This window comes from Molossus molossus, unplaced genomic scaffold (assembly GCF_014108415.1).
Source record: "Molossus molossus isolate mMolMol1 unplaced genomic scaffold, mMolMol1.p scaffold_m16_p_12, whole genome shotgun sequence".
NCBI lineage: Eukaryota > Metazoa > Chordata > Mammalia > Chiroptera > Molossidae > Molossus > Molossus molossus.
Window position 1 is genome coordinate 31472493 of NW_023425347.1, and position 23722 is coordinate 31496214.

General features: G+C 36.7%; 1 protein-coding gene across 5 annotated transcripts in view; it reads right to left on the bottom strand.

The window, feature by feature from the left end:
* BTBD8 (BTB domain containing 8) overlaps positions 1 to 23722 on the bottom strand; it is a 106552-nt gene that overhangs the window by 22169 nt on the left and 60661 nt on the right. For 4 of the 5 annotated variants that reach the window (XM_036256328.1, XM_036256326.1, XM_036256325.1 and 1 more), the window contains 4 exons: positions 12028 to 12108; positions 10445 to 10541; positions 6272 to 6360; positions 5753 to 5855 (listed from right to left, as the gene is read on the bottom strand). In XM_036256328.1, coding sequence (XP_036112221.1) covers positions 5753 to 5855; positions 6272 to 6360; positions 10445 to 10541; positions 12028 to 12108 — 370 coding nt within the window. Of the gene's footprint in view, positions 1 to 5752; positions 5856 to 6271; positions 6361 to 10444; positions 10542 to 12027; positions 12109 to 15685; positions 15694 to 23722 lie in introns of those variants that run through there. The other variant, XM_036256329.1, reaches the window with a different exon arrangement.

A 23722-nucleotide genomic window follows, 5' to 3' on the forward strand; every position in this document is an offset into this window, starting at 1 on the left:
TCCTTTATTTTGAAATCGTCCTCTATTTTTCAGGGTCATCTCAAATTACTTCCTCATCCTTCTATTCAGAATCAATTGTTTTAACCTCTGTGATCTCATGTACATACCTCAAATACAAATTATACTTATTAATTTATTTACTTATTTGACAACATATACTGAGTGTCTAATATGTGCTAAGCACTGCTCTAAGGCTGAGGCTACAAAGGTAAATACGACTGACACAAAAACGTTAGTATTCATCATAGTCTAATGCACTTTACTTGGTTAAATGCCTATTTTTCCATCAATTTGTGTAACTTGAAGTCAAGATGCAAACTTCTTTTCTTTTAACAGGAAATATGTCATTGGTTGTTTTTTATTTTATTTGTTTTTTAATCCTCACCTGAGGGTTTGTTTTTCCCCCCACCCTTTTTAAAATGTTGATTTTAGAGAGGAGAGAGAAATATTGATTGGTTGCTTCCCTTACAAGACATGACCAGGGTTGAATCTGCAACCTAGGTATGTGCCCTGACCAGGAATAGAACCCACAACCTTTCTAGTGTATGTTCCAACCAACTGAGCCACCTGCCCAGGGTTCACTGTGGTGTTTTAAATTTTTTATTGAATTTATTGGGGTGACATTGGTTAATGAAATTATATAGGTTTCAAGTGTGCAATTCTATAATTCATCATTTGTACAATGTATTGTGTGTTCACTACCCAAAGTCAAGTCTCCTTCCATCACCATTTATCCCCCATTTACCCTCTTTTACCTTCCCCAAACCCCTTTTCCCTGTGATAATCACCATACTGTTGTCTGTTTCTATAATTTTTTTTTAAATGGTCAAGTAGTATTTCATTGTGTAAATGTATCACTGCTTTTTTTTTTAATTAAGTAATTTATTTTTGTTACAGATGTTTCTCCTTTCCCCCCACCCTCTCCTTCCCCGCCCCTCCCCAGCTTTGTTGTCCATGTCCGTTGTTCATGCATACATGCATATAAATTCTGTGTATCACTGCTTTTTTATCTACTCATCTACTGATGGGCACTGGGCTACTTTTAAACCTTGGTTATTGTAAATAACATTGCAATAAACATAGTACACATATTCTTTCAAATTAGCGTTTTGGTTTTCTTCAGATATATTCGCTGAAGTGGAATCACTGGGTCATAAGGCAGTTTTATTTTTTTATTTTTTGAGGAAACTCTGTTCTGTTTTCCACAATGCATGCACCAGTCTGCATTCCCACCAGCAGTGCACAAGAGTTCCCTTTTCTTTACTTCCTGTTGTTTGCTTATTTATTGATGATAGCTATTCTGAGAGGTGAGGGGTGATATCTCATTATGGTTTCAATGTGCTTTTCTCTGATGATTACTGATGTTGAGCATCTTTTCATATGTCTGTTGGCCATCTGTATGTCTTCTTTGGAGAAGTATATATTCAGGTTCTTTCCCCATTTTTTTAATTACAGTATATGTGGGTTTTGGGGGGTTTTTTTGGTGGTTGAATTGTATAAGTATTTTATAAATTTAACCCCTATCAGATATATCATTGGTGAATATGTTCTCTCATTCAGTGGGCTGTCTTTTCATTTTGTCAATAGTTTCTTTTGCTGTGCAAAAACTTTTTAGTTTGATGTAGCCCCATTTGTTTATTTATTTTCTTGTTTCCCTTGCTTGAGGAGATATATCAGAAAAATACTGCTTGAGAAATGTCCAAGATTTTACTGCTTATGTTTTCTTCTTGGATTTTTATGATTCGAGTCTAACATTTAAGTCTTTATTCCATTTTTAGTTTATTCTTGTGTATGGTGTAAGAAGGTGGTCTAGTTTCATTGTTTTGTACATATCTGTCCAATTTTCCCAACACCATTTATTGAATAGATGTTTTTATCCCATTGTATGTTCTTGCCTTCTTTGTCAAATATTAATTGACCATAAAAGCATGGGTTTACTTCTAGGCTCTCTATTCTGTTCCATTGATCTATATGAAGGCCCATTCTTCTCTAAAAATAAAAAAATGTTTGCCCACATTGAGAGAATGGCAGCAAGGTCTTAAGACCTGGTTTTGTCATTTACTGACACTGTGAACATGAATAAAGCACGTACCTCTCTGATTCTTCTTTCTCATATGTAAAATGAAGATAACAGTACCTGTCTTATACAAATTTTCAAAAAAATAAGTATTTTTGAACTTTAAAAGTCTAAAAAAACCCCATCAAACACTACTATTATTACTATTATCACTCTTCTTCCTCATTCTGCTCTTCCCCCTCCTCATAGTAGTAGTACTAGTAGTAGTAGCAGCAGCAGTAGTGGTATTTGTTTCCAGTTCTGTTGAACTGGATTATAGCCAGGCCATTTGTTTGCCTTCATGAACAGGAAATAACTATTCACTAACCAAAGAAACTAATGCAAAATAGTAAGCAACAAAACTACAGTTCTTTTTTTTATCCTCACTCGAGGACATTTTTCGATATTTTGTTCAGATAGAGCGGGAGGGAGAGAGAGGAAGAAAGAGAGAGAGAAACATCGATGTGAAAGGGACACATCAAGTGGTTGCCACCCACACGACCCAACCAGGGCCGGGGACAAACTGCAACCAAGGTACGTGCCCTTAGCGGGAACCGAACCCGGGTCTCTCTGGACTGCAGGCCAATGCTCTAACCGCTGAGTCAAACTGGCCAGGGCAAAAAACTACAGTTCTTAGAACTAGGCACTGAGTAGATAACCTGGGTGGGTCCCCAGCCCACATGGCCATCCCAACCTCTCAGTCTCAGATCACAGGGAATGCTGACACCTCCTCCACAGACATCTTGTATCTCTTCTTTCTGCCAGGGAGCAAGGCCAGAAATGAAACCTAGAGCATCCTGAAGGCTGGGTGTTGCTAAAGGAAGCATAGGTACTCAGTTCCTACCAAACTCTGCCATTTCCCTGGTCTGAAACATGGCCCTTCCCCTTATCTCCCTTCCTCATTAGGCACTAACCATCTTGGATGGATTCTCTACTTGTACAAACAACAACATGAAACTACAAATACCTTCATTAGAATAAACACAGATTTATATTTATTTTATGCAATGGTGTCTCACCAGCTGATGGCCTACACTTACTCTCCCAGTAAGGTTTAGATGCTATGTGACCCAGTCTTACACTTCATTCAGGGTTCAATCAGAGAAACAGGGCCAATAGGAGGTATTTATATATATAAAGGAATTTGTTATAAGGTTTGAACTTATGCAATTTTGGGAAATAGTTAAACACTCTTTGTAGATGATGCTGTAGTTTGAAGTCCACAGGGAAGGCAGTCGAGAAGGGAAGATGGACATAAAGTGAAGAGTAAGGACAAGCTAATATCCAAGGGCATAAGCTGCTCCGCAAGGAGGGACTCATTTCAGCTCTCACTGACTCCAATCTGGATGAAATAGATGTCCTTCAGGAGATGTGGGCACCCCTCACCACGGAGGTAAACACATCCCTGGCCCATGGGAAGAGAAGCCAAAAGAAGATACAAGCAAGGTGAAGCAGTTACAAGCCTGGCTGCTATTCCACACCAACAAGGTGAGCCAGTCAACAAAGAAAATGTTATAAGCTAAAAGTGCCTTTTAGCTTATAAAAGGTGTTTAAAAAGAAAAAAGAAAAAAAGGCTACTGCTGCTTTATCTCTACTGTATAAATCTCATGCCAAATTCTCTTGAGACCACTCTAACTAGAAATATACAAAGGAAATCTGAGAAGCATACTTCATCCAAGCCAAGCTGACACATAACAAAGCCACTGCAGCCCACCCCTTGTTAACCTAGCACCCATACACATCTCTTTAAACCATATTTAATTCCCAAATAGAGATAATAACAAAGTTATGCTTCTGCCTAACATAATATGACTATTTCCTATGCAATAAAAACGCTAACTTTTTCCTTAAAAGAGGATAAAAATTCTCTTGTATTGTCTTTGGATGATGTTCATTGCTCTTCAAACTGACTCACATTCCCCTTTGGTATCCTGTAACTTAAATATGGAGGTATAAAGTTAACTAATATTAACATGTCTTATATTAGATGGTAGGGGACTAATCTGGAAAAATACTTGATTTGATAGATATGCAAACATTCATATAAAAAGGGAAATGAATTATGTTTATAGCTTAAGTATTATGGTGCTCATTTCTGTAACTGGTCACTTGCTCATAGCTGGTATTTTTAACTACCTTTTCCCACTACCACTGCACAGTTCCTTTGCTCTGCTATTTGTAGTCTTTATCTGGGAGAGTGGCCCAAACTTTAATTCCTGAAGAGTCTGTGCCATTATCAGTGCTGCCCAAATTTGGTTACTAGTTTTCCATTGATTTTAATCATAGGATATGGGAGTATAGCATTCTAAGTACACTACTCATTACCCACATTATATAGTAACCCAATCTCCCCTTGATAGTCAGGCTCAATTTACCAATAATTCCCCTTCTTTGCCTGTTGGTTTATAAAGTAGCCAGAAGGAGGCAATCTCAACTTTTAGTTCAATAGAATCATTGTTGTTCCCAGATGGAAGCATTTTTCTCTTTGGAACTAAGACCTTAGGATCAGCAGAAACTAAAGTTGTAGAAGCAGGAAGCAAAAATTTTGCTAGTGGATCACTAGGAATAATTGGATGTGGAGCCACTCTCACTTCCTAGTTTCTGGATCCATGAATCCTACTTATAGGAGAAATAGCACCATAAAGCAAAAATTAATTTAGAGTACATACAGCCTCCTGAAGGCATTGCCCCACCCCATAAGACACTGCTACCTCACTGGTGCTGTACATGAGTCTTCAAAAGACTGTACATCCATTTTATCAAGCCAACTACTTCAGGTTGATAGAAAACATGATAAGCCCAGTGAAATTGTGAGTATGGACCCATTGCTATACTTCATTTGCTGCGGAGTTTTCAGTAAGAAGTGATGCTGTGTGAAATACCATAATGGTGAAAAACGTATTCTGTAAGTCCATGGATAGTGGCTTTGGCAGAAACACAAGGAGCAACAAAGGAAAATTCATATCCAGAGCAAATGTCTATACCTCTGAGAACAGACTGCCTTTTCCATGATGAAATAGTCCAGTTGTAATTAACCTGCCACCAGGTAGATAGCTAGTCCTATTGGGGAAAGTTGCCATAGAGAACTTTCAGTGTTATACCCAAATCCACCTTAGTGAGTGGAAGTCCATGTTGCTGAGCTGATGTATAACCTCCATCCCTGGTACCATGTGCCTTTTGTTCATGAACCAATATATTTCTCCCTGCTTCTCTGAATGAACCTTGACTAATGAATTTGGTATATAAGAACAGAATCTTAAGGATGGGTTCTCAGAACTGGTTCTGGGTTATCTGAAATTGGTTCTCTCATCTTGCTTTTATAATCTAGTTCTACATTTATATATTTTTTTTTATTTTATTTTTTATCCTCACCCGAGGACATTCTTCCATTTTTTGTTCAGATAGAGTGGGAGGGAGAGAGAGGACGAGAGAGAGAGAGAGAAACATCAATGTGAAAGGGACACATCGAGTGGCTGCCACCTGCACGACCAACCAGGGCCGGGGACAAACTGCAACCGAGGTACGTGCCCTTAGCGGGAACCGAACCCAGGTCTCTCTGGACCACAGGCCGACGTTCTAACTGCTGAGCAAAACCGGCCAGGGCTACATTTATATTTAAAATATTGAAAGTACTTACACAAAACTGAATAAACTTTTTGAAGACAAACACAAACTGGGTATTCAGGTTATACTTACTAAGGACTGAATCAACATGTTAAGACAATGTTTCTGAATCTCAGGAGGTACATTTGCAAAGCTTCTCTCAGACCAAAACCTTCCGAAATGCTTTACAATCCACCTGTTATAAATTTTAAAAAATCCAAAGTTAGAGAAATAAAAATGTTTTATTTCTAATATTAAAAAATATTTGTGATTTAGTATGTTCTGACTAACCCTTACAGTTAATTTTGTAAGCTCTATAGTGGACTTAAGTATGCTCTCTTCTGGGTAAACATATATTTTAAATTCCCTTTAGGTTAATGTGCATGGATTTTAACATAAGTAACAATGGTTGAGCTAAAATGAAATTGATCCCAAGCACCCCGAGTAATATCTAAATCAATATGTCTTTTCAATTGTTACAACTAGCTAAGATTAAGCTACATATATTGTGCCCAAGAAAATTGGCCACGTCTAAAATTTCCCAGAAAATTAGGAGAATGGAAGAATTAAATCCATAAATTAACAGTATCAGCACTGCTTCAGGTCACTTACTTCATGCAGTCAGCAAAAAGACTTTCTACTCCAACTGAATGAGCAATAACCAGGCATTCTAGTATAGATGCCAAGCTTCTAGGGACAGGCTGAAATTGATAGAAAACACTATATTTATTATTTTTCAACTTCTAGAAGCTAAAAGTATTTGGTTCATATAGATGTTCTGATATATGTACCTAAATTGCAGAATAAATATGTGTAATTCAAAAGTCTGTTATTCTTTTAAAATCAAGTATCACTAAACTTCTAGTTTTACAAAATAGCATTTGAGCTCTTTTAGCTTTCAGAATGCACACAATTTCTATTCTAATTTAATTTAGCTTAAAATTTTTTAAAAGTAAAAGTGGTATAACATCACATTGCAATATAATCATTTGATCTCATCTGCTTCCTAAAGTACAACTATAACTTTAATGGAAGGCCCTACACTGACCTCAGGTAAAATGACAGAATTAAAGTACACAGTTATATAACATATTTTAAAAGTACATAGACAGAAGTAACAAATAAATAAAATGTAGATATAAGTAGTGAAAACAACTCACTGCTCTTGGTGTTAAGCCTCTGAGCTACTTGTTGCCTGCGTCACATATCTTCAGTTTAAGTTGAACAGAGTTCAACTTCTCTTTGTACATATTAATTAATTGTAATTTAGGGTTTATCCACTTAATAAAGACCAGCAATCAGCCAATTTGTGTATATAGTCTCTAAATGTTTACTTCTGGAGATCCTCTACTCTCAGAGAAGAGCAAAAGTTTCTTCAGAAATGCCTCCAGCATAGTCCTAATAAGCTCAGTGATTTCCAACTTTTTAAATTATGAATTGCTATGAATTTAATTGTCTATTACCCTTCTCCTTAAAGTGTTATATTAGTGTTTAAGAAATGTAATATCAATATTCTGCTTTGCATATTAACAATTGAGTTGTTTCCTTTGGATAGCTGGAAGTACTCTAAGTTGTCTTAAAATTAGAAATGACTCTCAATATAGATTTACAGTGATAATTCTATCAAGTTAAATAAGTTGGTTTTCTGACCCACTTCAGATGAGAGTATTAAGTTAGAATGGGGAAACAGACTACTGGTACAGACATACTTGACAATCTAAAAGATCCCGAAAGTCTGAAAAACTGTAAAAGTAAACCCAAGAGTTAAAAAGTCCAACAATCTAATTTTATTCAGGAATAACCAGCCTTCTACAACAAAGTCCAATTATTAAAATACAAAATAATTTACTACTTAAAGTGAGGACTGGCAAGCTATAGCTTGTAAGCCAAATCTAGCCCATCACTGCTTTTGTGAATGAAGTTTCATTGGAACACTACTACCTTGTTTTATTTACATATTGTCTATGGCTACTTTTGCTCTACAACAGCAAAGTGGAGTAGATGGGACAGAGACCACATGGCCCACAAAGCCTAGAATATTTACTATCTGGCCTTTTACAGAAAAAGTGTGCTGACCCTTGGCTTAAATTAAGGTTACCTTTAGCTTTCTGAGAATTTTACTTATATGGAAATGCTGATTCCCAAGTGTTTTTGTAAAAATAGAACGACTCACATTTAGTTATTTTCAAAACGGCTTGTAGAATGTGGAAAGACATACATTTAAATCATTCCCTAAATATTTTTTAAATCAGTGGCAAAAAATATGTAAATCCCACTATACTCCTATAAATAAAAGCAAGATTATAAAGCTAATGAGATGACTGAAGCCAGCTTGCCAGGAGTTCCAGGGCCAGGTACCCATCGTATTATACCCAAATTTGTATTAGTATGGAGTGTGTTTTTAAAGGTTTACTGAATTTAAGTCACTGCCAAGAAACTGCATAACCGAGACCTAGAAGTTAAAATTATATATTTAAAGGTATGTTCACACAAACATTATCAAAGTATGTAAAGCAAATAATTTAAAGATCAGGTCGATAAAAACAGAAAGTGTACTCTCAAATATCTGTTACCAGAGCAATATAGACTATATTAAAATAAGTAAAATAAAGTGAAAAGAATTTTCAACAAAACACCATGTTAATCAATTTTTAAAAATTTCCTTTTCTGTTGTTTTAATGGCAACAAATATGCCTTTTGTGTTTTAAAATTGAGTGGATTATTGGAAGTAAAATATAAGAAGTTGCATAGAACCCATAAGACTATCCATAATAGAGATTATTTTAAAAATGTTAGATGTAATAGGTCTGTTACGGATTCTCAGTTCAGAGGAGATACTAACATTAAACTTCTTTTTCTCAACTAGAGCTGTCAACCACACTGTGTCAAATTCCCCCTTTTTTAATCCCTTAATGCCATTGCAGGCAAATTTCAGTACAGTACTGTTAAACACCTACCTCATATCTCACTTGAATCACTGACTACATTGATAACGGGACATACAGAATGCAGACTAGTCTGGTCTTCTGCTCCTCCATTTTCTGGGTCTAACTCCTGTGGAAGAGGGCTATGGACGGCTTTGGTCACCTTAAGTAACTAACCAGAGGCCAGCATGGTAGTAGGGAGATGTCCTTGGCTTTGCTCTAATTCAGATGTTGGTGGCCTAGGCCGATGTGGTGGCTCTTTTAGGGGCAGAATGAACTTCACCCTAGTCTCTCAGTAGATAAAGATTCTCCTAGTGGTTCATGATGCACAATGACTCCCCAGGTGGAACAGTGTCACTTAGCCCTGTATCAGTCTCCTCCAATCTTCATGAAGCATTAAAATCCTCCTCCTTCCCTGTGTACCATGTGTAACAGGTATAGAGTAAACTCCCCATATTTTTTTCTATTTATGACAATAACTACTGTCCCTAATCACCAGGCTAGCACTAGCTTCTCCAGAAAACCCCCTCCTCCCTTTAGAAATCTCCACATTCAAGTATACTCTTATTGGTTTCTAAGGCACATTCCAGGCTCTCCCAAGAAATCTCTCACCACTTTCTTTTTCCTTTAATGGAAGCTCCAGAGTGTGCTAGGTTTATATCTATGGTAGATGTCCCTCTGGGCGATGAGAAGACATTATCTCTTCATTGCAGATACCCTCTATCTTTAATCTTTACTTGGGATATGCTTGGATCTCCCTGCTAACTTTCATTTGGTTGAGAAGATGGGGGAAACAGATAAAAGAGAAGGAAAATCTTCCACCAGAATTCTTCACTTTCTACAAAGCTGAGGACACCAGACTGCTCTCCTTCTTCTAATTCCCTTACTTGTAGTGGCTGGAATAAGTAGTTGAGTAAAGGTAGCTGAGACATTTAACTGTTTCTTAGTAAACCCTGAGAAGGTGGTAGTGGTGGAGCAGCTGTTCATGCTTCTGTTTTAGTACCTGGGGTGCTTTTGTAGCTACAACTTATAGACAGCTGGGAAAAGTCCTACCAAACACAAAAATCTAAATTTAAGTACTGAAATTATTAAAAATACCCAATTACAATTCATACAATGTATATTGTTGCCTCAAGTATCCAATATAAGAGGAGAATATTGATGTAAACAATTATTCTAAGACTTGTTTTTCATTGATTAGGAGAGTAATATATATCACTGTAGAATATTTAGAAAATGTAGAAAAGCACAAATAAAAAAGCAGTCACAGAGTAAATTAAAACAATGAAGAGTCTAAAAACAATGTACAAAATGGAATCTGTATAAATACATATAGTATGGGATCTTTCTTTAGACAATAAATTTATGTTTACATAAACTAAAATTTAAAAATCAGTATTTATACTACACCTGGAGAGAAGGTGAGAAGAGACATATATTCCACCCCAAGTACATGCTATAAAGAGAAGTGGTAGGAAAAGGGAGTGTAATTTCATGGAAATGAACCAATGAAGCACTGTGATAAATGCACTTTGATAAATGGAGAGGTAACCTTGGCTCCTGATCTCCTTTCTCTTATTTCCAAACTCTGAGTCCCAGCTGTACACTTCATCTTTGAATTATAGAAGATATTCCTATATCCTTTCAATAAATCCCCACCTCAATTTTATTCAAATTAAAATGATCTTAATTTGTTTTTTTGTAAGTACAGCACATGAGTTATTTCTCAACTGAAGTTCCCATTAGTTAACTTAATATTTTTAAGATTTAAAGCACTATTTACTGTCAGAGTTAAAAATCTAGTATGTAATCATGTGTAACTTTAAGCACTGGGTAAAGGTTTCTGAGACTCAATAATTACCTTCTGAAAGAAATTACAGTAATCTCTTCTTAAAATATAGATTGCTACTTCTTTTAATCCTTCTAGTCCATACATATCAGCCATATTGAGTATCTTACTAAAACAAAAATAGATATGGTGTTAATTCTCCAACTTAAAAATCAAGTAATAATACACAGTAATTTCCTAATAATATAAAGCTTGTTTAGAAAAAAGAAAAACCTGAATTATGATTATAATTATTATTAATTTAATTCTAACTTTTGACCCTACATAATAAATAATCTTTATGAATTATAAAAAGGCCAAAAGTTGCCCTTACCATTTGGCTTAGTGGTTAGAGCATCGGCCCATGAACCAAAGAGTCGTGGGTTCGATTCCAGTCGAGGGCACGTACCTTGGTCATGCAGGAGGCAACCAATCGATGTGTCTCTCTCACATTGATGTTTCTCTCTCTCTCTCCACCCCTCCCATTCTGTCTGAAAATAAATGGAAAAAATATCCTCGGGTGAGGATTTTAAAAAAAAAAAAAAAGGCCAAAAGTTGAAAGCACTTCACATGATTTGAACAGCGGAGAATAACAAGAAGTAAATTTGAAGACGTTTTAATCAAATTCCCCTCAGATTCTCAGATATATCTCGAAGTCCAGGAAACTACTTTGAAGGCTGTTAAAATTCCAAAACTATTTGCAACAAATCTGTATGATAAAAGTTTGGGGGGAAGGCAATTAATTGATGCTTATCAGGTATGTGATTAATTTAATATGAAATGCTTATAAATGACCCTAAGATTAGAGATAACATCCAACTATTCAAAAGGTTTACATTGCTTCTTTCATTTGGCAAATATTTCTGAGCATCCATACATACTTTAGGTACTTAGGAAACCAACAAGCCTTGAGAGTGTGATAAAATTCATATAGGTTTCTAGGAGGAAAACTTCAATACTTAATCCTTGTGACTCATAATGCTTTCTCCCCCCAAATCATATGTATTCAGTTTATAATGAAAAGAACCAATGAATATTGAAAATTAAAAGAGCAGCTTTCATTTGTTCTGATATTAGAATAGAAATAAAAGGAGAGGACATCCAGAAAGTTAGAAGAGCAGGTAGGTTTCACTCTCCAATAGGATTTCAGCAGCTTAAATAGCATTTCACTATAGAGCACTAAAGAATCACATCATTGTTGGTCTTTAGGATGCCTATATTCTTAAATTAATTTTAAAGCTTTTCTTTCGCTGTTTTAAGAAACACCCTAAAGTTAAAAAATAAAGTAGTAAAATAACTGTTCAAAATTTAAAAAAGGTTTTAATCAATTTTATTTTATAAAATCCTCTCATTTATTTTCTAAAACAAATATAAGGTTTTTCTAACATAATTTGTCTCTTTTCTTAATCTTATTACTGTGAGTTGCTAGAACATTTTTTCTTCTAGAAACAGTGACTTACTGTTTTTAGATATTCCCAAATACACACAAGATATGGCAAAAGGGGTAATAAAAGTGAAGCTTCTACTGCATTGACATTTTACAATTTAGTTCAACAAAGCAAAAGCTAAAAATATTAACAGTTTTATATTTTAAATCATTAAAAGGTAATACATACCCAACATTAGCTTTGTCTGGAAAGTCCAAAGTCCCTCCATATACAAAATACATCATAACGTTCATTTCTACATGGTTTATACTGAAAAAACAAAAGAAAACTAAACTCAAATCCAGAAATAATTTAGGTGTAACTGATATTAATGATACATTCTATTTTCCCATAAACTTTTAGCCAAGATAAAGTTTTAATCTCACTTTTATCTGAAAAATATGTCCTTCAAATAACATCCACACGGGTATGCCATTAATTTAATATAAAGTGTGATGGCAGCTATGGCTTTTTATATTTTATAAAATGTTATTAGTATATTATCACATCACTGATTACTTATTGATTACTTATTATGGTTTAGCCTCCCATTTTCTCTCATCAGTACTTTAACAGTATCTTTTCATAATGGGTTTTCTGACAAAAATAATCTCCTTACATTCCATTTCCCACATTGCCATTAGAGTGATTTTGCTAAAATGTAAATCTGATATAGTCCTTCCACTTTGAGAACGCTTCAACAATTCTCCATAGTCCACAGGAAAAAAAAAGTCCAAATTCCTTAGCTTGGTATACAGTGCTCTTTATCATTTGACCTCTAGTTCTCCCTCCCTAGTAGCTTTTCCAAGAAAAATGAACTACTCATTTCCTATACCAGAACTGCCTGTAATTCCTTATACATCCATGCCTTAGCACGTACAGTTCACTTGGCTTAAATTGTTCTCCCTCTCTACTTACTTCATCTTTCAGATACAAGACCTGTGATTCTTTATCGCTGATTGTTTCCTTAATATCCCTAAGGTAAAAACAAACCAACCAACCAACCATTGACTGTTAAACACAGTAATAACTAATATCTATATTGAGTACTTATTATGAGCCAGTGGCTGAGATAATAAGCATTTTGAACACCTTTAGCGCATTTAATCATCATAACTCAACAGCAGATACCATTATTAGTCTCATTTTATAGATGAAAAAACTAAAATTAAGTAACTTACCCCAGGTCAAATGGCTACTGATGCAGTGGAATTTAAATCCAGGCAAACTGATTCCAAAGCTTGGGCTCGTAAGAAGTATGCTACATATACTTCCATTATCATATTTACCAAACTGACTTGTAATGTCTTTGTTTACATATTTGTTTCTCCTTCTAGACCAGCGGTTCTCAACTTTCCTAATGCCGCAACCCTTTAATACAGTTCCTCATGTTGTATGTGGACATATCTGCATGTGGGCAGACCTGCCTGGAGACGGATAGAGGAGCGGTGTCTCGGTTCCTATGACCATCGGAAATATGTTTTCTGATGGTCTTAGGCGACCCACAGGCTGAGAACCGCTGTTCTAGACTGAGTTCTGTGAGGGGAGTGTTTGTATCCTAATTATCCTTGCATCTGTAGTAGCAGCAGAATGTGAGCACTGATTCAATATCCCAGAATGAGAAGATTTGTCTATTTCCCACATAATACTGGAGCTATGCAGTGTAATCAGAGTGGGGTAATGTTGATAAGACCCCCATAGTTTGTTAAGAATAGGACCTAAATATCTGCTAAAGGAACAAAAGGAGGAAGGCAAGAAGACAAGAAATGAAGTCCTGCAGGGCAGTATTCAGAAAGGCGTTTGCTTTGATCTATGGCCTTAAATAACACATACTTAATAAATGTTTTATGAATATTTAAATGAATGGCTTATCAGGGCATTTATAACACCTTCCCAAACCTTCAGAGGAACACACTGAATTAAAAATATATAAATACTTTTCAATTAATTTTACAAATATAAACTGGTCCTTATTGTGGGTAAGTACTGGTTTCTATTGATTGAAAACTCCAATCTTTAATACTTAGAAAAAAAGTCAATCTCTAAATATTCTCATTTATATACTATGGACATGACAAGAGTAATTATGACATATTGTCCATAGTCTGTTATTCTAAAACACTAGCACAATAACTAAAATGTATACTATTCCATACACTTTTCCTCAAATATCAAGAGCCATTCTTGTCAATGTTAATGAGAATTGGCCATTTATGTTGAAAGAATCGTTTCTTTTAAAATTTGACATATTTAAGCAAAAAATAACAATGACTAAATAAAAACAAAAGTAGTTTTATTAACATAAATAGCAAAATCTAGACATTTGAGCCTGCATATCAGTATATATGATAGCTTTAAATGAAGTAAGAAGCCCGGCTGGTGTGGCTCAGTGGTTGAGCATCGACCCAGACCAAAAAGGTCACCAGTTTGAGTCCTGGTCAGGGTACATGCCCAGGTTGTGGGTCAAATCCCCAGTAAGGGGCATGCAGGAGGCGACCAATCAATGTTCTCTCTCATTGATGTTTCTGTTTCTCCCAGTCCCTTCCTCTCTCTCTAAAATCAATAAAGAAAAAAAAAAAAAAGAGGCAAGAAACCATTTTCCTGCTATCTTGACAGATGTTTTACTAAACTGCATTCTCAGTATTGTGTTGCAAGTAATATGTATTTTTATTAAAAATGTTTATAAAGACATGATCAACTGACTCAGAAGAACAAATTACTCCAATTGCCCACAGTTTAAACAGAAAGAGTTAGAGCATTATTTCCATTTAAACATAAGCAGAATATAAGCTTGCATGAGATAAAAACATTACATATACTCAGAGTTAGAAAAAAGAAAGATGTATGAGAGGATAGAACTCTAAGACCAGAAAGCAAACACACCTAGTCTACTAAAATCTCTGTGCTTCCTAAAGTTCCAGGTCCCTATATGTGTATGTTAAAGTAACAGAGACTCATTGACTCTTCATTCATTCATTTATTCATTCATTCATTTGTTCATATTCAATATGTATTAAATGACAGACTCTAATCTAAACCTTGAGGATACAAGAAGCTTGCATTCTACAGGGAGGACATGGACAATAAATATGTAAACAAATATATAAAGATAACTTTATTAGTGAAAAGTGCCATGAAGATAATACAACAGAGTAACTGGAGAGTTTGGCCGTAGCTACTTTAAGTGGAACAGTCAGGGGAAAGCCCAGGGGTTAGATCATATAGGGTCTGGTGGGTTATGGTAAAGATTTAGATTTAATTCAAATTGTGATGAGAAGGCACTGAAGATTTTAGTCAGAAGAGAAATATGATCTGATTTATATTTCAAAAGATCATACTAAAGGTTCAGAGCAATCCCAAGAAATCTTCCAAGGGAGATAAGAAAATCCAATTTCATGCTTCAAAGCTCCAAGCCACCACTGGAAGTTGTCTATTTATATAAAATGGAAATATGTGGGGTTTCTTTACAGAAATATTGACTGTGGTTCAATTTCCAGTATAGGAAGTGGAAAATTTCTCCCTTCTTCCATCAGAACAGGAGAACTTCTTCCAACTATACCTTCCTACCTCCCAAATCTGGGGCATGGGTAGGACTAGGATTGTAGGACTCTACTATTCCTATCTCAATTTACTGAAGGCTGTCCCACTTGAAAAATATTACATGCATTATGTCTTTGAACTACCAACTCATTAAAAACACTGTGGTTCTTTCCTGTGAGGACAGACAGCATTTCATTCTAATCTATTGCAAACATCCTGCAGACATGTAACACTGGCATAGTTCCAAAAGACGCTGTTGACCAAGCAAAGCAGGCATTGCTATCCTGGTATTGGTAATGACTCTTACCTGAACCCATTTCTCTCCAGAAAATGAGAACAATCTAATTTATGGAAAGAAAAAAGTAAGACAAATATTGAGTACTACATACTATGTACCAAACACTATGCCAGGTTCTTTTCTTGCTGTATCATATTTAATTTTTTTCAACAACATCAGGAAGCTCAAGAAGGTAAGTAATGCTCCTAATGTCATATAAAAAGTTAGGTCTAGAGGTAAGAGTGCCTATAAAAACACCAAAATCCGCCCTGGCCGGTTTGGCTCAGCGGTTAGAGAGTGGGCCTGCGGTCTGGAGAGACCCGGGTTCGGTTCCCGCTAAGGGCATGTACCTCGGTTGCAGTTTGTCCCCGGCCCTGGTTGGTCGTGTGGGTGGCAGCCACTCGATGTGTCCCTTTCACATTGAAGTTTCTCTCTCTCTCTCTTCCTCTCTCTCCCACTCTATCTGTACAAAAAATGGAAAAATATCCTCGGGTGAGGATAAAAAAAAAAAACAAAAAAAAAAAACCACCAAAATCCATTATCTTTCTCCTACACCACACTATCCACCGAAACATCTACCTAGGTTTACAATATAAGTTAATATAAAAACATAATTTGTTTTGTAGATTACTTTGTTACAGTATAAAAATTCATAAAAGATGTGATTTTTTATTTATTTATTTTTATTAATTTATTTTTGTTACAGATGTTTCTCCTTTTTTTTCCATTGATACCCTCCTCCCCATCCCTCCCTGCCCCGTCCTCAGCTATGTTGTCTATGTCCATCAGTTATGCGTATATGCATAAAAGTTCTGTGGTTTATCTCCCCCCACCACCTCCTCTTCTGAGAATTGTCAGTTTGTACCCTTCGTCCACGTCTCTGGGTCTACCCTGTTCCTCAGACTGTTATGTTCATTATATTCCACAAATAAGTGAGATCATGTGATATTTGTCTTTCTCTGCTTGGCTTGTTTCACTTAGGATAATACTTTCCAGGTCTGTCCATGTCATCTCAAAGGACAAGAGATCTTTCTTTCGTACAGCTGCATAGTATTCCATTGTGTACATGTACCAGCTTTTTTATCCATTCATCTACTGATGGACACTTGGGTTGTTTCCAGATCTTAGTGATTGTAAATAGTGCTGCTATGAACATGGGAGTACATATATTCTTTCTGATTGGTGATTTTTTTTTTTTAAAAAAAGTAAAATTCCTAAATCCTCTTTAGTCTTCCTATGGCTTTATATACCTTGATACCAAGAACAGTTTAGGTAGTAATTTGAGACAGTTAATTTGATATGTGATACTAGAGAAAAAAGAAAAACATTTTGTGTAATAATAATAATAATACAGGCTGTAGATAAAACCCAGTATCTGTAAGGAGATACATTCTTTTTTTCATTTTAGTGTTAGAAAACCTTGCTTTATCAAGCAAGATAAAAGAAATGTATCTCATTTCCAATGTACTAGCATTAGAAGTGAAAGTCAGTTAGGAGTGAGCCCCCATTGCTGATAAAGCAGCTCTGAGTAAGATGAACCAGTAAGGAGCAGAGCCTTGCTTATCACAACAGAGGTGAAGGGAAAATACTGTAAAAGGAGTGAGCCTGGTCATTGGTGGCACTACTGCAAGGTACAGTCTACTTATTTGGATGACACTAGAAACAAATTTGGTTTCTTCTATTAAGCTTTCCCTTGAACAAGCTATTAGTCAAGCCACATTATAAGAGGAGATATTTATCCATTACCTCCATTATGATCAAAGATGAGAAATTACAGATGAGGAAATAGATCCATAGTTGATTCAACTAACTTTTGTTTACTGATCTCTTAATAAATAGACTTCATTTTTATTTATTTATTTTTTTAAATCCTCATCCTAGAATCTTTTTCCATTTACCTTCAGACAGAGTGGGAAGGAGGGCGATAGAAAGAGAAACATCGATGTGAGAGAGACACATCAACTGGCTGCCTCCTGCACCACCCCGACCTGGGCTGGGGACCGAACCGAAACCGAGGTACGTGCCCTTGACCGGAATTGAACCCGCAACTCATTGGTCCTCAGGCTCCAACCACTGAGGCAAACTGGCCAGGGTTAGACTTCATTTTTAAAAGCCTGTGTGTTTTGAATGTTTAATCTGATGGCTCATGAGGGTTGATTAAAGATTGCCTTTATTCCTATTGCTAAACTCAGAAATCATCTTGAACAATATAAAGCAGATAAAGGTAGTGCAGCTTCGCTCAAAGAGGTACCCCTTTCCAAAAGGCCTTCCCCCTCAGATCCCAATCCCATACCCGTGTTCCCTAACATACCTACCAGGATCTTTAGGGTCCTGTGAGATAAAGTTTGAAAGTCGCTGATTTAAACTGCTTAGCTAGCTCAAGAACACATGCCAATAGGAAACTTCTCATTTCTTCAGTGACTGTGATGGAATGGACTCTGAATTAAAACATGTAATTTATGTTTAGCATAAGCACTTATTTACCCAGTGACCCCATAAACACATTTAACTTATCTGATCTTGTTTTTATTCATCTATAATATGTGAATAGACCGGCTCTCTCACAGTCTGATTCTAAAAAGTAAAGGGCATAGTAAATGTGAAAGAAGCCTAGAAAACATATGGTGCTATTGTAAGGTATTATTACTGCTGAGGACAGAATCTATTTGAAGACAGAAACAAAGGTATCGGGTAATAAAAATTGTCACTAAATGTACAAGGAACTGATTTCTTCTAGAAAAAATTAGACGTGCTTTCTGTAAAATTACTTTCCTCATCTGTAGGATAAGGTCCCATAAGCATTTTTTTTTTTTTTTGAGAATTTTAAAAAATGTTTATTGTGATAAATAAGACTTCAACTCTTTTAAACAATAATTAATATATTTATATTAATACCTACATTTATACCTAGATAGCATATAATGTCACCATTTTTTACCTCCAGCAAAATTTTTCTTAAATTTTATTTTTCAATCACAGTTTACATTCAATATTATCTAATATGTTTCAGGTGTACAGCAACCCACCTAGCACCATACACAGTTATTACAATATTATTGACTATATTCCCTATGCTGTACTTTACATCCCCGTGACTATTTGTAACTACCAATTTGTACTTAATCCCTTCACCTTTTTCACTCAATCCCCCAAACACCCCTCCACTCTTGTCAACAATCAGACTGTTCTCTGTATCTATAAGTCTGTTTCTTTTTTGTTTGTTCATTTATATTGTTCTTTAAATTCCACATATAAGTGAAATCATATGGTCTTTGACTTTCTCTGACTTCTTTCACATAGCATAAAACCCTCTAGGTCCACCTATGCTGTCACAAATGCTTAAGATTTCATTCTTTTTATTTATTTGTTTGTTTGTTTGTTTGTTTTTAATCTTTATTGTTGAATGTATTAAAGATGTTCCTCATTTTTCCCCCATTGACCCCCCCTCCTCCCCACTCCCTCCTCCCTCCTGCCTTTTCCCACACTACTGTCTGTGTCCATTGGTTATGCATATAAGTTCTTTGGTTTATTTCTTCCCACCCCCCAACCCCTTTCCCTTTGAGGTTTGTCAGTCTAGCAATGAATTTGTTCTTTTTAATCCCTTCACCATTTTCACCCATTCCCCCAACTCCCCTCCCATCTGGCAACCAACAAAATGTTCTCTGTCTCTATGAGAGTGTTTCTGTTCTTCCTGTTCATTTTGTTTGTAGATTCCATTGTTGATAGATATGTATTCATTGCCATTTTGTTTGTTCATATATTTTATCTTTTTCTTCAAAAAGACCCTTCAATATTTCATATAATAATGGTTTGGTGGTGATGAACTCCTTTAACTTTTTCTTGTCTGGGAAACTCTCTATATGGCTATCGATTCTAAATGACAGCTTTGCAGGATAGAGTAATCTTGGTTGTAGGTTCTTGCTTTTCATCACTATGAATATTTCTTGCCACTCCCTTCTGGCCTGCAAAGTTTCTTTTGAGAAATCAGCTGACAGCCTAATGGGAACTCCCTTGTAGGTAACTAACTGCTTTTCTCTTGCCGCTTTTAAGATTCTATCTTTGTCTTGAACCTTTTGCATTTTGATTATGATGTGTCTTGGTGTGGGCCTCTTGGAATTCATCTTGTTTGGGACTCTCTGTGCTTCCTGGACTTTTATGTCTATTTCCTTCACCAAGTCAGGAAAGTTTTCTGCCATTATTGTTTCAAACAGGTTTTCAATTTCTTGTTCTCTCTCTTCTCCTTCTGGCACCCCCAAGATACAAATGTTGGCATGCTTGAAGTTGTCCCAGAGGCTCCTTACACTATCCTCATTTTTTTGGATTCTTTTTTCTTTTTGCTGTTCTGATTGGGCGTATTTTGCTTCCTTATATTCCAAATCAATGGTTTGCTTCTTGGATTTACCTACTGTACTATTGAATCTGAGTAAATTATTCTTTATTTCAGTTAATGCCTCCTTAGTTTCTGACTGTGCATCCATCATTTCGGACTGGTCCTTTTTTATCTCTTGAGGCCCTCACTAAGTTCACTGAGGTTCTCACTAAGTTCATTGAGCATCCTTATAAGTAGTATTTTGAACTCAATATCTGTTAGGTTGTTTATCTCCATTTCACTTAGTTTTTTCCTAGAGTTTTGTTCTGTTCTTTCATTTGGGACCTGTTTCTTTGTCTCCTCATTTTGGCTGCCTCCCTGTGTTTGTTTTTGTGTATTACTTAATCAGAGGTGTGGGGCTATCTGAGACCAGATGCTGCCTGTTTGAAGAATTTAGGAAAACCTGAAGCAGGATCCAAGACAGGCCAATCCTATGGTAAAGCAACTGGCAACAGCTTGGGTGGGCCTCAAAGTTGGGTGGGGCAGGGCCTCAGGGAATCACCAAGGTGGGGCTATCGGTATGAGCCAGGTTGCTGGAGTCCCAGGTATGGGGACTATCTGTCGCCCCAGGGACGGGCTCACCAAAGGAACAAAGGCCTCTGACAGGACATCTGTCCAGGAGAAAGTCCCCTCTCCAGCCCTCGCTCCAATGCCAAACAGCTCAGTTCTTCCCTGTATGTCTCTGGTGCCCCTCAAGCTGTCTCCCCTCTAAGCTTAGAGAGAGTGAGTCCAATAAGTCTGTGCGCGGGCCCTTTAAGGAGCTGCCTGGGGCTCCAGCTGCCTCAGCCTCCCTGAGCCTCGGTTCCCGCTGGATTTTCCAGCCAGAAGTTATGGGGACTTCTCTTCCTGGAACTGGGACCCCGAGCGGGGCACCTGGTGTGGGATGGGGACCTCTTAGTCCTCAGGGAGGACCTTCCCAGCCGAGGTGTCCTCCTGATTTTTATCCACCACACGTGGGTGTGGGACCAGCCCATCCGCCTCCGCCCCTCCTACGAGTCTCGATGTGGCTGGTGCTTTAATTCCGTAGTTGTAGGACTTCCATTCAGCTTGATTTCAGGCAGTTTTTTATTTTTGTTTTTTTTTATCCTCACCTGAGGACATTTTTTCCATTTTTTGTACAGATAGAGTGGGAGGGAGAGAGAGAGAGAGAGAGAGAAACATAGATGTGAAAGGGACACATCGAGTGGCTGCCACCCGCACGACCAACCAGGGCCGGGGACAAACTGCAACCGAGGTACATGCCCTTAGCGGGAACCGAACCCGGGTCTCTCTGGACCGCAGGCGAACGTTCCAACCGTTGAGCCAAACCGGCCAGGGCCACTTCAGGCAGTTTTGAGTGATGGTTGTTCTTTAGTTTAGTTGTAACTTTGATGTGGTTGTGGGAGGGCGTGATACTGCGTTGACCTACGCCACCATCTTGACCGGAAGTCTCCAGATTTCATTCTTTTTTATGGCTGAGTAATATTCTATTGTATATATGTACCATTGCTTTTCTATCCACTCATCTATTGATGGGAGCTTGGGATGCTGCCATATCTTGGCTATTGTAAAAAATGCTGCAATGAACATAAAGGTGCATATATTCTTTTGAATTCGTGTTTTGGGTTTCTGCAAATATACACCCCGAAGTGGAGTCACTGTGTCATAAGGCAGTTCCATTTTTAATTTTTTTTTTTTATCCTCACCTGAGGACATTTTTCCATTTTTTTGTTCAGACAGAGTGGGAGGGAGAAAGAGGAAGAGAGAGAGAGAAACATCGACGTGAACGGGACACATCGAGTGGCTGCCACCCGCACAACCAACCAGGGCCGGGGACAAACTGCAACCGAGGTATGTGCCCTTAGCGGGAACTGAACCCAGGTCTCTCTGGACCGCAAGCCAATGCTCTAACCGCTGAGCCAAACTGGCCAGGGCCATTTTTAATTTTCTGAGGAAACTCCATACTGTTTTCCACAGTGGCTACACCAGTATCTGCATTCCCACTAGCGGTGCACAAGGGTTCCCTTTTCTCCACACTTTTTTGATTTATTGATGATAGCCATTTTGACAGGTATGAGGTGATATCACATTGTGGTTTTAATCTGCATTTCTCTGATGTATAATCAGATACTTATTTTGACCTTTATCTTAATACACAGAATCATATGATTTAATGAATGTCAAAAAGTTGTATTCTGAGTCAAACTAGTGTTTTCTCTCCACTTACATTTTTATTGAATTCAGTTCTAATGAGAATAGATTGTTTTTAAGAGTTATGTCTGGCCCTGGCCAGTTTGGCTCAGCGGTTAGAGCGTCGGCCTGCGGTCCCGAGAGACCCGGGTTCGGTTTCCGCTAAGGGCACGTGCTTCGGTTGCAGTTTGTCCCCGGCCCTGGTTGGTTGTGCGGGTGGCAGCCACTCGATGTGTCCCTTCGCGTCGACGTTTCTCTCTCTCTCTCCCTTCCTCTCTCTCTCTCCCACTCTATCTGTACAAAAAATGGAAAAATATCCTCAGGTGAGGATAAAAAAAAAAAGAATTATGTCTAAAACATCTGAAACAGTCCCAGGACAAAACTACACCACAGTGATTATCCGTAGGATGTCACACAGAGAGAGACTCTGGCCTCCGCTAGCACTATTCTTCTTATATTCAAGAGATATGTTAAACTAATCATAAAGGATTTTATCAGCAGGATACATGTATCTTTCAGGTTGTTTTTCAACAGTGATGTTAAAATGTCACCAATTCATTTATCTACACATTCCTTTTACCCACAACATAATAAACTTTTTAGCTTGGTGTTTAAAATCTTCTATAATCAGAAACTACCTGATTGCCAGAGGAAGGGAATATAGGGGTGGGCAAAATAGCTAAAGGTGGTCAAAAGGTACAAACTTATAGTTATAAGATAAATAAATCCATAGGATGTAATGTATGGCATGGTGACTATAGTTATCAATACTGTATTATATATTTGAAAATTGCTGAGAATAGATCTTAAAAGTTCTCATCACAAGAAAAAAATTGTAATTATGGGTGGTGATGGATGTTAACTATCATTTAATAATAGATACATATATTATGTTATTAGTTGCATGCCTAAGAATACTATTAATGCTATATGATGATATCTCAAAATGTGTATTTAAATAAATGAATAAAATGGTCAGATGGAAAGATAACAGGGTTAGTTAAATGCAAGCATTACTTTTTTTTTTAAGATCTAATTGGGGGGGAATTAGTGGGGGAAAAATGAAAAACATCTGTAACAAAAAATTAATTAATTAATAAAATAAAGATCTAATTGGCTTTATTAAGCGATTCATTTAATCAGGAAGCATCACATCAGCATGTAAAAGGGTACTCATCCAAATGTTACTTTTTTTTAACATCACCAAAGCAATTCATGTTATATTTTGATACAATATTAGTGGAAAACTAAAAAAATAAAAGAAAAACAAACTTTCCATGTATAAATATTTTATGCATGAGGGGGACAAATTTTACTAGTAATATCAAGTAAAAACTTGGTGATATTATATAAAGAGATTTACATCCTACATTATTTTTCTTTATTACTATTTCATTAGTGTCTAGTCTTCTTTTTTCTTAAAAAAAAAGATACACTGTAATAAAGGCATATATGTGATTCCACGAATACATAACTGAAGTCACTAATAGTGGCAGTTGCTGAAACTATAACCAAAAGTTAGGCTTCAA